The sequence below is a fragment of the Onychostoma macrolepis genome, chromosome 20 (assembly GCF_012432095.1).
Source record: "Onychostoma macrolepis isolate SWU-2019 chromosome 20, ASM1243209v1, whole genome shotgun sequence".
NCBI classification, from domain to species: Eukaryota; Metazoa; Chordata; class Actinopteri; order Cypriniformes; family Cyprinidae; genus Onychostoma; species Onychostoma macrolepis.
In genome coordinates, this window is record NC_081174.1 from 20,728,388 (window position 1) to 20,745,327 (window position 16,940).

The 16,940-nt window shown below is 37.8% G+C and overlaps 1 protein-coding gene across 1 annotated transcript in view; it reads right to left on the bottom strand.

Moving 5' to 3' along the window:
• Positions 1–16,940, bottom strand: part of nbas (NBAS subunit of NRZ tethering complex) — a 183,363-nt gene that overhangs the window by 80,874 nt on the left and 85,549 nt on the right. Inside the window, 5 exon segments of the mRNA XM_058755173.1 lie at positions 387–463; positions 5,932–6,055; positions 7,415–7,528; positions 8,056–8,229; positions 16,755–16,826. Coding sequence (XP_058611156.1) covers positions 387–463; positions 5,932–6,055; positions 7,415–7,528; positions 8,056–8,229; positions 16,755–16,826 — 561 coding nt within the window.

Here is a 16,940-nt window from a genome sequence, read left to right on the forward strand (position 1 = left end):
TTTCAACCCAGCTTCACCTGATAATGAACTGAGAGGCATCACCGGGGACATGCTATCAATTTTAAGGCCATCAAGATTTTTTTTCAGATGATTTCATTAGAGCATGAACCGATCGAGATCAGGAAAATGCAATAATACTTTGAAATGGAGGCCCTGTACGTAACAGGACAGAGGCTAACTGGTATTAGACTTCATATTAGATTTTTAGTGACTTTTAAATGGTTTTATCTTTCAATACTGCACGCTTCTGGCTGCAGTGAGAAAAATAGTTATGAAAAAACCATAATCTGAGGCACCAGAGCTCAAGCATGCCCTGCTGCACACACACACACACACACACACAGTCAGAGAGAGAGAGAATCTGCAAATAGAGCAGTCAGACTCACCTGAGGTAGAGCCAGTAAATAGGACAGGGCGAGTGTCATATCTTTGGGAAAAGCATCACTGGCCAGCTGAAGGAGCACTGTGGAAATGACAGAGGAGATAGAGAGAGAAAAGAAGGATGAATATTTCAGAGTTATTACTGCAGAGAAGCACCTCCTTGCTGTACTGTTACATGACGTGACAGAAGAAAAAGAGAGGGAGGAAAATGAGCCGCTATGGCTCTCAATGGCAGCGTATAAACCTGAAATGTGACTGTGACAGCATGACGCAGATTCAGACCTAGGACATATTCTTATCCTCAACCAAAATACCATTTAAAAAACAATTTCACATATTCACACGTTTTTGTCCTAACCAGTGACAACAAGAAGCCACAGACTATTTTGCTGTTTGTTTGGTGACCATTTCTGAGGCGCTGCAATAAACAGCCCACCTCATTGGTCCAAAATACTGACACTCAGCAGTATATTAACATCAAATACATTCTGATTGGTTGTCATAAAAAAATTCTCTTGAATTCCTAGTTGAAAAGAACAAACAATGGATCTATGTAACACACTACATGATTATTTTCTATAACCTCCTTGAATGCATGCGATTATGACTTTGTTAACTTAACCTCATTTAACAGTGAACAAAACCTTAAAGAGATTGTGGCTAAATTTGATCAATTAGGATTTGACCACAAACACCCTGTGGGGCGATTGTAAACACTCGTTAAACCTGCAGCAACACACATGAGTACAATCGGTGCAAAGCTAGTGGAGAAATGTTAGCGTTCGAAAACAAAGGCAGATTGCTGTGTAGACATGTACAGCGCCAGACTCTCAAACACAATTAGCAGGTGACACAAGCGTAATTTTTCAGGCAGCCCATCAGTTCCTATTTCTCACAGAACTGCAATACAGTGTTAGGTTTTATTCTGAGCCTGTGATTGTATCAAAGGCATTTTGTGCGTCAAATAATCCTTGGCAAGACAATGTTATCAAAAACAGCTGGAGCCGAGGGAGTCTTGCGCGTGCAGAAATAACAAAGGCGGTAGTGTTCCTAACAGTAACAGTTTTAGTGTTCTCAGCTATTTGACGGGTTCTTTTAACACATCCTTCCTCAAAGTCCCTTTAACATTGAACACTAGAGAGGTGTGGCTTCTCACAGCGACTCAGGGATGCTGATCAGAGATGGAGGCTGTCATTATACTTAAAGACTTGTGCTCTGTTCTGTTCTAGAGTGTGTATGTATGTGAGTGTAAAAGTATGCAAGAGAAACCAAAAAAAGCACTGACACTTTAAATATGCAATAAAGTTTGGGGGTACCTTCCAATCTGCAAACGTGACTGATGCTGACATGATGGAATAAATAAATGCATAAATAATAATAATAAAAAAATAAATGATTAAATATAAAATGATTATGTATTTTCTATATTAATGTTAAGGATGTTGATTTAAAGGGACAGTTCACCCAAAAAAGAAAATTAATTAATTAATTACTTACTCACCCTCATGTTCGAAAAAACAAATTAAGATATTTTGATGAAATCTGAGAGCTTTCTGACCCTCATAGACAGCGATGGAAAAACCACGGTCAAGGCCCAGAAAGGTGGTAAGGATATCATTAAAATAGTCCATGTCACATCAGTGGTTCAACCAATTTTATGAAGCCATGAGAATACTTTGTGCGCAAAAAACTAAAATAATGACTTTATTCAACAATTTCTTCTTTTCTGTGTCAGTTTACATGTGTTTACAAGAGTACCACGATGCATGCAAATATTATATTTGTGTTCCGAAGATGAACATAGGTCTTTATGGTTTAAAACGACATGAGGGTGAGTAATTAATGACAGAATATTCATTTTTGGATGAGCTATCCCTTTTAACACACTAATGTAATTAATTAGTAATGAAAAAAAAAAAATAATGAAAAAAAAAATAATGTGTTAAATTTTTTAACGCAAATCAATGCATCCACCCCTCCCCACATTCGTCATCTTACATCTTATAAGGTGTGTTGGACTCAAGGGCGCAGAATTAGGTATAGATGCTAAGTATATGTCCATACCAACAGCCAGCGATTTTAATAATAATTTTGAATTAAATATATGTACAGTATAGCCTAACCACTGTTGTAATTTTGATGCTCATGAAAGTTGGGACATTCTATAATGCTTAAAGCTGCAGTCCGTAACTTTTTTTGGTTAAAAATTATCCGAAATCAATATTTGAGCAAGTACATAACCAGCCAGTGTTCAAAACTATCGCCTTACTTTAGCCTGATTCACATTATCTTATAATAATGTTTTCTAATTTGAGTGGTACGGGTAGGTTTTCACGGAAATTTGAGCATGCCACCGCGTCATTACATCACGTCTGTAAACAAAGAAGTTGTCCAGGCTAGTAGGCTATAGCACATGTGAGGTTGCTACAGGCGGCAGATCATTAATATACTTTTCTCATCGCAGCTGGAATAATTTAATTTATCATTTTGATGGCGGATTGTAATCTGCAAAGGATTATGTGTTTTTGAAATACATGTGATTTAAATTAAATTATATTCTAGTTTTAAAAGTGCATCTGATTATAGATAGCCTACGTGGGATTACACAAGTTTTTGTATTTCAAAGAGAACCATTTCAAAGGAAGAATAATTATCTTTTTTCATCAAAAGTGGCAGTTACTTACTTGTTCAGATGACAATATTAGAGATGTTCCGATACCCTTTTTCCCTTCCCGATACCGATTCCGATACCCAGGCTCAGGATATCGGCCGATATCGAGTACTGATCCGATACCTGGGTGTGTATCTGGTTATACAGCTGTATGTACTACTAGCCCTGTATGAATTGATACAATTATTTTATGGTGTGCTTCACCATAGATATACAGATAGATAGATAGATAGATAGAGATATAGATATATAGATAGATAGATAGTCTGGCGAGTAAACAAAAAAATATAATATACAATGTTTGGAAAATGGCACATCTATTTAAATATCTAAAAGTACACTCTTAACATCAGTCAGTCAAGCATTATAAATGTATTATGATAATAGAGTATTATTTAATGATATAACTTTAGCAATTAGAATTAAAACTTGGTAACCATGTATGAATACAGTCATTTTAACTGAACTAGTGCTTTCTGAAAGTGGTGCTTTTTTGGTCATTCAGTATTTCTGTAAAAAATGGGGGGAAACTATCAATAATACTGATAAGATAATAATCATACTATGAATTCTACTAAGAACATTACAGTACGTCAAATACAGGTGCGCTGCACATCCATTCAGATGATCTGAAAAATAGCACACATCGCTTGACAGAGAGTGAAACTCTGAAGCGCTCAGTCAGAGTGTTCGGAGAGTGACAACATATCTGTGCTAAACTTACACATACAGGTAGCCTCCAACTCACACACTGGCGAGTAACATCGGAGCATATATTAGCCAGTGGCTAATATTATACACTATTTAGTCGCCCAGGGTGAAGATTTAGTCGCATATGCGAGTGATTTATTGGCAATGTACTAGCACGAAGAAGAATTGATTTCCGATTTGCAGCGTTAAGCAAAGCTAGCGCGCATAACTATAGGTCTGGTTTAAAAATGGTATCGGATCGGTACATGGGTTCAAGTACTCGCCGATACCGATGCCAGAATTTTTTGTGGTATCGGTGGAATTTCCGATACTAGTATCGGAATCGGAACAACCCTAGACAATATCCGGTGAAAATTCTTATTTGGGTCATACATTCAAAGATGTAGGCTAGAATCTGTGATTCCTAAGTACAGGATCCACACCGGTGTGGTGACTGACAGCCACACAGATTCCTCAAAACATAAGATTCATCCACACTGGAGCCGTGCTGGTGCACAACCCATGCAAGGAAGATAAATCCGCAAATAGCTGCAATCGCAAGTTTTCAAACAGAGATGGTGACAGAGGCAAAACTTACGGACTGCAGCTTTAACGTAAAAAATGCTTAACGTGGCTAATGTTTAATGATACTTGAGGACCAAATTAGTTAACACCTTATTAATAAAGCATATTATGTACAGACAAACAGAATAGCCCAGAATATAAACGGGATGCACAAAGTTTCACATTAAGCGTTTTCCTCCCAAAGAAAATGCTTAACGTGTCTTAACGCATTAAGACAGCGATATTAATAGACTATATTAGGTATATGTAGGTTCCTTAATAAATTGTACAGACAAAAGATGTGGCCAGTATACATACAGCACACAAAGTTTCACGTTAAGCGTTTTCCTCCCATATAAACCCGTAAAAACGCTTTAATGTGCAATTTAACAAGTTGCGTTCATATTCTGCTCGCCTGTGCATATTTTTAATAAACTGTATACTGAATATTGTCATTTTCAATCACTGTCTTTGTCCATTAAGCCACATTAAGCATTTTCTTTATTATGATTAAGACACCTAGCACTACATAATCATAATTGTGCAATTATTGAATAGGCCTATTTTATCCAGCATAAATCAACATAAATAGTTTTATTTATTCATATTTTTAATAAACAAATATGTTTGTATGTAATATATATTTTATTGATATTTCTATTCCATCCTGCAAGCATAAATCAACATATAAAATTTTATGTTATTTATTTTGGTTTTATGACATTTACTAAATTGTGTTTACTAATAAATGTGTTTTTCAAATTGTACTCAAAATGGAATGAAAAATAATACTGTTGCTTAGTCAGAAGCATGATGCCCAGATGAGGGGGGAAAAAATAAAAAATCTGACCATATCAGCAGCGGAAGGCATCCTTAATTCATAACCTTTAAACGTTTCACACATAAGCACAGAGATTAGAGCGGACATGAGCGCAATATCTAAACAAGTGCACAGAACCATGACTGTTCTTATAGGAAGAAGTGTTATTCAGCATACGTCTTAACGTGCAGGTCATTAATTTAGCGTTATCAGCCCGACGCAAGCACTTCCCTTTCATCTCACGTTCTTCCACACGAAGGTGACTTTACGCCTGCCGTGCGCAACTGAACGACAGTGACACTGAAGGAATTAAAAGAGAGCAGAAAAAAGGATGAGGTAAAGGGAGAATCACTATTTGCATTCTTCCACCAAAGTTCCTGCACCCCTCCCATCACTACGCATTGATTTTCTCATTCGCCTCATCCATCTTGACGCAAAAGGCCTTGATATTTTGACTAGCCGCTATCTCTCTTGTATCGGGAGGGTGCGCATTATTTACTGCTGTCTGCTTGTGGTGAGTACACATTAATTAATCAATATGACGCTATTCTTCCGGACATGTAGCCAGCGAGTGGTAATACATCAGGGAGAGACGAGGCCAGGCGGAGGGAACGGCTGCTACCTGAGAATCTACCCCGGGGGCCAAAGATTACAGTATTCCTAGCAAGGACACTGCAGCTAACAAGAGGGTGATGAGAGACGACTGATGGCGGACACCTCAATAAGACGGGTGAGGTCACTAGTCACTGTGACGAGAGCTGATTTTAAGTGCAAATATTTGTATACTGCATATAAAGAACACTACCTTCAGTTGCAGGAAAGAGATTCTGTCCCTCACTGTTGGTTTCAGCCAGTTTGCCTGTCCGCAGTAAAACTTCAGCAAAGTCTTCTTGAGGGGTGTAGTCGTACGAAGAATACACATCCTCAGACTGAAAAATTAATAGAGGACAACAAAGGATTTTACACTTTGGTTTTTGCTTATTCATTCTGACATTTTTTGCATAAAGCTTTGAAATTCGACATAAAATATCTATTACATGACAGAAGCTAATACCCGTCAACTGAATTTTAAATTTAATCAAGGTCAATGTTATATTTACACCTTATCATCTAGTATAATTGGCCTAGAAGCAGCTGTTACACTCATACAGAATAATTTTGCTTTGTATTATTGTGACCAAATACAATCTACAATCAAATGCTTGGGTTTACATTTTTCTAAGAAAAAATGAAATAAAATACCTTGTACTCACCAAGGCTCTATTTACTTTATCAGAAATACAGTAAAACAGCAATATTTGATTGATTGACTGACTGACTGATTGATTGTAATATATTTTAAAATGCATTTGTAAAATGTCCTGATTTGGTTCTCAAGAAACATTTGTATTATGATCATTGTTGAAAATAATTGTCTGCTTAATATTTTTGTGGAAACTGTGATTACATATACATTTACATGTTAACTAAATACAGATAGTATGCATATTTTTCAGAATTCTTTGAGCAATAAAAAGCAAACAAAAACTGTATTTATTATTTAAATATTTACTTTTATTTTTTATAAATTTAAAAGCAAATTTTCAGCATTGCAGAAAAAGTATTAATTTCTTACAAAAAAAATAAATCTGACCCCAAAGGTTTGAATGTTAAAGTATGTAATTTTTTATTTGAAATTTGTTAAATAGTTTATATCTCATGACTTATTAAAAACTGTTTTGAAGAAGTAGAAGAAGAATTTGCACATGCACATTCCTGAAATGTAAAGCAACGGTTGACCAAAAGCTCAACCGTTTAACCCGATGACACATTTAGAAGGAATAAGAACTACGGAAATCAAACAACAAAATGATACCATACAAATAAACATAAATGTGGTATGAATGAATAAAAATTAATTGTGCCATATTTCAAGTCTTTTGAAGCCATATAACTGTGTGAGAAGAACAGTTCAGTGTTATTCACTGAAACTCCTGACATCCCTGATTTGAAGTTTGAAAGCTTAAGATTCATTGCACAGAAAATTGTGACCTGTATATTACTCAAAACGTCTCCATTTGTGCTGCACTGAAAACAGTCCACATGAAGGTAATTAAATGATTACTAAATATCTTTAATCTGCCCTAGAATAATGAACACTCAGAACTAAACATCATATTTACATTATAGCAGAGATTTTGTCAAAACATGGGAATGACAGAGAGATACAGAGAAAGAAACAAATAAAGCTGTAGGAGAAAAACACAAACAGATGAGAGACAGAAGGACGAAGATACAGTGAAGTTTACCGTATTGACGTATGGATCATCAAACAGCTCCTCGTAGAAAGGACTGCACCCCTGCCTCTCCAGATCGCCGTTCTGATTGGCCACACCAGTACGGTTTCTTTCCACGGCTTGTCCCTGAGAGGAGATAAACGTTCATTAAACATTCATAGAATATTCATAAGACATTCACAGACACACATGCAGGAACCATTAATGTTTCAGCCATGCTCGTAAACGTTCGTAAGGCGCCAGAGCCTTCTGCCAAGGACGGGGAGTTTTTGATTCTGGCCTTGAGAGACAGTCACTATGGAAGGCCATTAGAAATGCACAAGTTTCAGCTTGTCATTGAGCATTTCACAGGAAGGACTCGGGCAAATCTCACAGATGGGAGGACACAGAAACAGGAACTCAAAAAACAAACCGCTTCACAAAGAGACACGCAGACGTCGGTCGGGGATAAGTTTGTTCAATCATGCCAGGTTTTAATGGCCTAACAAAACCTGCCAAAAAATGTGCAGGCGAGTCTCACTGTTGAGCTCTGTCCAACCTGTTTCTGGCGGTTGTGTTTTGAAGAGGAGTGATGCATAATGGAGCAAGGCACGCGGTTACACTTCAGAGAGCGGCGAATAAAACCTTTCAGGCTGAATTTAAATGGGACTTACGTGCAGAGGGCGAAGTAAGCTGAGGGACTCCCTCCACCAATGGGAGTCACTGACGGCGGTCAGCACGGCTCTGGTGGTCATGGTGGTGTTGGTCAGGACCTCTATAGTACGGGCTGTTGTTCTGTGCAGCAGGTCTGTGGGGTTAATTGATCCAGGAACAGCAGCTCCGGCCTGCTATGGGCAGCCAAGAAAGGTTACACATGAGCCGTACTGATCAAATTACAGTGGTTATAGCTGAATTAAATAGCTAAACAGTGTATATACAGTAGGATATTATTTTTCTACAGACACCTTTGACTTTCTCACTAGGGGTTTTTAGACAGTATTTCCTGTAAAACTGCGGTGAAACAAAAGCAGCTTTTGCCAAATTATAAATAAAAGGGAACTGACCTGACAAATCAGGACAATGATGCTGTGATTTAACCCACAATATAAGCAAAATAATATGTATTATTTCTACACTAGGAATTAAAAATAATAAAACAAAATTCTTACAATTTATTTGTTTGTTGGCTGTAGTTTTTTTTAAAGTTTTTTTTTATTGATACATGTTATAATGAAAAGCAGAAACCACAATAAAAAGTAATTCAAATTAAATGCAAATATATATATATATATATATATATATATATATATATATATATATATATATATATATATATATATATATATATATATATATATATATATATATATATATATATATTAAAGGTCCCATGACATGCTGCTTTTTGGTTGCTTTTATATAGGCCTAAGTGGTCCCTAGTACTGTATCTGAAGTCTCTTTCCCAAAATTCAGCCTTGGTGCAGAATTTCAGCCACTATGAGCCAGTCCCACAATGAGCTTTCCTTAGGATGTGCCATTTCTGTGTCTGTAACTTTAAATGCTAATGAGGATGAGAGAGGCGGGGCAAGGTGGAGGGTGGGTGTGTGGCCTTAACCAGCTTGCGCTACCATGCGCTAATGTTGACAGTGGATGTATCGTAATGGCTCATATACACACAGTCCTTCAAGCTTTTCAGTTTGACCCAGAATCTGATCCGGATGAAGAAGTTGCAACTCAGTGGCTACAGCAGGACGTCTCCGAATGGTTAGTTTAAAATATTGTGTCTGGATATGGTACTTTAATTGGTTTATGTATGCTGTTACAGTTATTACCATGTAGCTAATGCTAGCCATAGGCTCGGATGAAGGAACTAAAAAAATACTTTGTTGTTCATTTGTACATCCAAACACTGAGCAACTGCCATGCTTCGCTCGTTTGCAAGCCATGATGTCTCTCGAGGAAAAATAAAATATTGCGCTCGCCTCGCAAGGTAGTATCTCATTTTCTCATGGGCAGGCAAAGCAGAGAAAGGGGAGGTAACCTTTCCCCGTATGACGACAAAAGGGAAGATTCCAGATTGGGTCATCTGAGCTTTCATTTTCTCAAAGGCGAAGCAGGATACACAGGGCTCGGTTTACACCTATCGCCATTTCTAGCCACTGGGGGACCATAGGCAGGCTAGGGGAACTCATATTAATGTTAAAAAACCTCATAAAGTGAAATTTTCATGCCATGGGACCTTAAAAATATATTAAATTAAATTATATTCTATTATATTTCATTACATTACATTATTTGGTTGGATTAATGTGCATAAATTGATTATGCTAAATAAGACCAGGACAATGCATTAGCAAAGTAAACGGGGTCAATTTTTATTTTATTTTGTAATAAAATTTTATTTTGTTAATTGCAAAAATGGCCAAAGTGTTGGTCTACAAGCAAGCACTTTGTGTAAATGTGATTAATAAATCATTCATCAGAGACTGTAAATGTTATCATGTTGCAATTAGGTGGCAAGTATGCTAATTTACTTAAGGCAAGCGTTACCCAGCGGGGAAAATACAGACACAAAGAAACTGGAGGAAATCCCAGCAGGAACAGAGATTTCCATTTAATCCTATAAAACAAACAAAAGCACTACTATAGTCATCACATCGAGCTAAACTCGACATGCATTATAAATGAAGGTAAAGGCACAGAGACGTAAATTGACTCCTGAGCGAGAAAGCTCTCTGCCATCAGTGGAGTAAAGCACTGCCAGCTCACTGTAGCAACATGACAAAAACTGAAATGAATGCATTTATTTACATGTTACCGCGATGCTAGGTGAACTTTTCAAAAATGTCAGAAACACTGTGACTGTGTACAAACCCAAACCACGTATCTGACCTCATCGATACGTCATTCAACTTTAAATGCACATTTAGCAGATAAACAATGCACAGTCACACACACATTTACACAAATGTATTTTGTGTGCACATGAATCTTTAAACATGTCTGTGGCGTCTTTTCTTATGGTAAGGTGAAAACAGAACTTGCTATGAGTAAAGCGGCTGAGCTCTGAAGCTACCCTTACAGCATATGAAAAATGCAGAGAAAGTATGTTATTGAAGCATTGAACTCAGAGTTCAGTTAAAGGCTGTGCTTTACAGCCCACTATGATGTAATGATCCAGGAGAAGATTTTACTATTTTATAGTCATGAATGAAGCATTGGTGCTCAAGTAAAAATGTGTAACGAAAGCTTAAAAGACAGCATGAAGCCCAAATTGACTCTTTTTATTTTCTTATTGCAGGTTCACGGTCCTATTGTGAATGATTTATCTGTGCATGTTATTAGAAATTTAAACAAAAAGTTTATAATCTTGTATTTACTGAATAATAATAATAATAATAATAATGACAAAAAGATATATATGATAAACACACACACACACACACACACACACACACACACACACACACACATATACATATATATATATATACACACACACATACAGGTGCTAGTCATATAATTAGAATATCATCAAAAAGTTGATTTATTTCACTAATTCCATTCAAAAAGTGAAACTTGTATATTATATTCATTCATTACACACAGACTGATATATTTCAAATGTTTATTTCTTTGAAATGAAATCAGCATCTCTATAAAGCTTGTCAACAGAAGGAAGCATGAAGTGCTCTAAAATTTCCTGGTAGATGGCTGCGTTGACTGTGGACTTCAGAAAACACAGTGGACCAACACCAGCAGATGACATGGCAGCCCAAATCATCACTGACTGTGGAAACTTCACACTGGACTTCAAGCAACATGGATTCTGTGCCTCTCCACTCTTCCTCCAGACTCTGGGACCTTGATTTCCAAATGAAATGTAAAATTTACTTTCATCTGAAAAGAGGACTTTGGACCACTGAACAACAGTCCAGTTCTTTTTCTCCACAGCCCAGTTAAGATGCTTCTGACGTTGTCTCTGGTTCAGAAGTGGCTTGGTAGCCCTTTTCCTGAAGACGTCTGAGCGTGGTGACTCTTGATGCACTGACTCCAGCTTCAGTTCTCTCCTTGTGAAGCTCTCCCAAGTGTTTGAATCGGCTTTGCTTGACTGTATTCTCAAGCTTGCGGTCATCCCTGTTGCTTGTGCACCTTTTCCTACCCAAATTCTTCCTTCCAGTCAACTTTGTGATTATTAACTTTGTGCATTTAATATGCTTTGATACAGCACTCTGTAAACAGCCACACCTTTCAGTAATGACCTTCTGTGACTTACCCTCTTTGTGGAAGGCGTCAATGTTCGTCTTCTGGATCATTGCCAAGTCAGCAGTCTTCCCCATTATTGTGGTTTCAAAGAACAAGAGATACCCAGAATTTATACTGTAGGGATGGTCATTTATTCAAACTCAAATGTAAATATTCTAATATTTTGAGATACTGATTTTTGACTTTCATGAGCTGTAAGTTCTAATCATCAAAATTAAAAGAAATAAACATTTGAAATATATCAGTCTGTGTGTAATGAATGAATATAATATACAAGTTTCCCTTTTTGAATGGAATTAGTGAAATAAAATCAACTTTTTGATGATATTCTAATTATATGACCAGCACCTGTACATACACATACAGGTGCATCTCAAATTAGAATGTTGTGGAAAAGTTAAATTTATTTCAGTAATTCAACTAGTGTATTAAATAAATTCAATGCACACAGACTGAAGTAGTTTAAGTCTTTGGTTCTTTTAATTGTGATGATTTTGGCTCACATTTAACAAAAACCCACCAATTCACTCTCTCAACAAATTAGAATATGGTGATATGCCAATCAGCTAATCAACTCAAAACACCTGCAAAGGTTTCCTGAGCCTTCAAATTGGTCTCTCAGTTTGGTTCACTAGGCTACACAATCATGGGGAAGACTGCTGATCTGACAGTTGTCCAGAAGACAATCATTGACACCCTTCACAAGGAGGGTAAGCCACAAACATGCATTGCCAAAGAAGCTGGCTGTTCACAGAGTGCTGTATCCAAGCATGTTAACAGAAAGTTGAGTGGAAGGAAAAAGTGTGGGAAAAAAAAGATGCACAACCAACCGAGAGAAGCGCAGCCTTATGAGGATTGTCAAGCAAAATCGATTCAAGAATTTTGGTGAACTTCACAAGGAATGGCCTGAGGCTGGGGTAAAGGCATCAAGAGCCACCACACACAGACATGTCAAGGAATTTGACTACAGTTGTCGTATTCCTCTTTTTAAGCCACTCCTGAACCACAGACAACGTCAGAGGCGTTTTACCTGGGCTAAGGAGAAGAAGAACTGGACTTTTGCCCAGTGGTTCAAAGTCCTCTTTTCAGATGAGAGCAATTTTTGTATTTTGGAAACCAAGGTCCTAGAGTCTGCAGGAAGGGTGGAGAAGCTCATAGCCCAAGTTGCTTGAAGTCCAGTGTTAAGTTTCCACAGTCTGTGATGATTTGGGGTGCAATGTCATCTGCTGGTGTTGGTCCATTGTGTTTTTTGAAAACCAAAGTCACTGCACCCGTTTACCAAGAAATTTTGGAGCACTTCATGCTTCCTTCTGCTGACCAGCTTTTTGAAGATGCTGATTTCATCTTCCAGCAGGATTTGGCACCTGCCCACACTGCCAAAAGCACCAAAAGTTGGTTAAATGACCATGGTGTTTGTGTGCTTGACTGGCCAGCAAACTCACCAGACCTGAACCCCATAGAGAATCTATGGGGTATTGTCAAAAGGAAAATGAGAAACAAGAGACCAAAAAATGCAGATGAGCTGAAGGCCACTGTCAAAGAAACCTGGGCTTCCATACCACCTCAGCAGTGCCACAAACTGATCACCCATTTATTATGTAAGGAATAATTGACAAACGGCAATTGAATCATCGTGTCGTGGCCGTTACACCTCAGGTGTGCATTATTTTATAACAGACCGAAATCAGTTATTCCGCTTATACTACAGTTGCCACACCTCAAGACATCGATCAGATGATATATTTCAAGGCATTCGTCCAGTTTTTCTACTTAAATCGCTATTGTGAGTAGGATTATTTCTTCCGCATCTCATCCAACGCCTCCGTTGCTAATTCCAAAACGTCATTTTAAACCTAGTAACGGAGGCTTGAACCGTTGATAGCAGACTAATGCAGTTAATACAGTTAATAACTAAGTTATGAGAGAGAGAGAGAGAGAGAGAGAGATTACCTCTGTGCGTCTCTCAATAGTGTTCAGCAGCAATGTCTCTAGTTATAGTGAAACTTTAAGTTAATTTTCTTCACGAACAGCACCGTTGTTGTTACCTCGCTTGTGAGAAGTCATGTAGTTTTTAAGTTGTTAAACTACTGCTAAAATCGTCAGAGTAGGACTAACAACATTCGCGCAATGTATGTTAGTGTGTGTGCAAACTGTAACTTATGTGCGGTCTGTGAGGGAGAGCGAGCGGGAGAGAGAGTATGTGCTTTCCGTACATAAAGCGAAATTTTGTGGCAAAAACATGGACATGATCTGTCGTTTTTATCCTTTTGTTTACTATATTTATTTGTTTGGCCAGTGTCGTTGTGGGTTTTGGTTATTTTGCTGTTGTAAGACCTTTGAAATAACAGAAATCATTTGGCGAAGTGATATGGTATATATATATATCAGTGCTGTCAAACGAATAATCACGATTAATCGCATCCAAACTAAAAGTTTTTGTGTACATAATGTGTGTGTGCACTGTGTATATTTATTATGTATATATAAATACACACACATACAGTATATATTGAAAGTATTCATATATATTTAAATGTATATATTTATATTCATACAATTTATATTATATATATATATACACTTCATACAAACAATATTTTTCACATGTGTGCGTATTTATTTATACATAATAAATATACACCGTACAAACACATTATGTACACAAATTTTTTTATTTTGGATGCGATTAATCACAATTAATCGTTTGTCAGCACACAAACACATATACAGTATCTCACAAAAGTGAGTACACCCCTCACATTTCAACAACCATTTTAGTATATCTTCTCAAGGGACAATACTATAGAAATGAAACTTGGATATATTTTAGAGTAGTCAATGTGCAGCGTGTGTAGAAGTACAAATTTACTGTCATCTAAAAATAACTCAACATATAACCATTATTGTCTAAATGACTGGCAACAAAAATGAGTACACCCTAAGTGAATATGTCAAAACGGTGTCTAAAGTGTCAATATTTTGTAGGGGCACCACTGTTATCTAGCACTGCCTTAATCCTCCTGGGCATGGAGTTCACCAGAGCTGCACAGTTTGTTGATAGCATCCTCTTCCACTCCTCCACAATGACATCACAGAGCTGCTGGATGTTAGACACATGGTGCTTCTCCACCTTCCACTTGGTGTTCAATAGGGTTCAGGAGACATATTTGGCCACTCCATCACCTTCACCTTCAGCTTCATCAGCAAGGCAGTTGTCATTTTGGCGGTGTGTTTGGGGTCGTTATTATGCTGGAAAACTACCGTTCAGCCCAGTTTCTGAAGGGAGGGCATTATGTTCTGCATCAGAATGTCACAGTACAAATTGGAATCCATGTTTCCCTCAATGAACCGCAGCTCCCCAGTACCAGCAGCACTCATGCAGCCCCAGACCATGATGCTACCACCACCTTGCTTGACTGTAGGCAAGACACAATTTTCATGGTACTCCTCACCAGGGCATCGCCACACATGCTGGACACCATCTGAGCCAAACAAGTTTACCAGCAAACTGTTTGCAGGCTTTCTTGTGAGCCAGCTTCAGAAGAGGCTTCCTTCTGGGACGACGGCCATGCAAACTGACTTGTTGCAGTGTGCGGCGTATGGTCTGAGCACTGACAAGCTGACCTTTCGCTTCTGCAACCTCTAAAGCGATGCTGGCAGCACTCATGCGTCTGCTTTTTGAAGCCAGCTTCTGCACCTGACGCACAGCATGAGGACCTAACCTCTTTGATTGACCCTTGCGAGGCCTGTTCCGAGTGGAACCCATCTTGGAAAACCTCTGTATGACACTGGCCACTGTACTGTAACTCAGTTTCAGGGTGTTACTGATCTTCTTATAGCCTAGGCCATCTTTGTCGAGAGCAACAATTCTAATTCTCAAATCCTCAGAGAGTTCTTTGCCACGAGGTGCCATGTTGAACATCCAGTGGTCAGTATGAGAAAATTGTACTCAAAGCAACAAATTTTAACTGCTCTAATACAAGATACACAAATTTGTATGGTCCTGCCAAGCAGACAAAAACATGAACATGATGAATAGGACATGTGGCTTTGCATGATTAAACGACCTATAGCTGTTATCACTTAGGGTATACTCACTTTTGTTGCCAGCTATTTTGACAACAATGGCTGTATGTTGAGTTATTTTCAGAGGACAGTAAATCTATACCTGCTATACAAGCTGCACACTGACTACTCTTAAAATATATCCAAGTTTAATTTCTATAGTATTGTGAGGGGTGTACTCAATTTTGTGAGATACTGTACATATACTGTTTTTGAAATATTTATACTTTGGAATTCATTAGTCACACCATTAAAAGGACCATTAAAATTAGCCAGTAAGGGAAAAGGTGTTTACATTGGCAAAAATAAATGTATTAATGTATTATACTTTTTTTAATTTAAATTTTAACCTAAAATGTTCATTTTGAAAAGCAAAATTCCATGGAAAATGTTATGCACATACAGGCTTTTAAAGGGGTCATCAACATAGCAGTCGTCATTTACTCCCGACATCTGAGCCGCTGAAGACGCAGTGGATTAGATTTGTTTTTGAAGGGAATGCTCCCCCGATCTACCTAAATGTGTCTATCTTCGCGCGAATCATTCGTGATCCAGCTTCACCTCCGGAGGAACTGAGTGTAAGGTTTTTTTAATGAATCGTTGCAAATAGCCTTTCCTAATAATGTGCTAATTAGCAAGTTTAACGATGAATGCGGCTAACGTTTACCATCTCTCAGAGAGCGGCTCGGAAGAGAGGGGCAGGATGAGCAGAGCTCATTTGCATTTAAAACGACATGCAATAAAACAGCTTGCTGTAGACAGAGTTGTTTTTGACAGGGTAAAAACGGTGTTGTTTTACGCTTCCATTGAGAAATTTTAACCAAACTATGTTACAGACTTTTCATTAAGACCCTAAAGAATCATATCAACTTGTGAAATGGGCATCCAACGACCCCTTTAAGAAAATAAGTAACACAAACCCGTCATATGCAATATTCTAAAATCACCCCCACCCCCCACCCCCCCCAAAAAACTCTTCAAAGTGTCACAATAAAGACAGACAATAAAGACATGTGATGCATGCAGAAGTGCTGTTCTTTACCTCAGACATTTCGCTGGCCGTTCTCCGGGCTTGAGAGGGATCAATCTTGTAATTTACAGCCTGGTACAGAACCTAAGACAAGAGAGGAAAGCGAAGCATTGACTTTCTCATTCCTGCCCTTCAGCACAATACCTTTTTTCTCTTCAATTTTCTTTGCTCTTAAATGTTTAATCGTTCTAGCAGTAT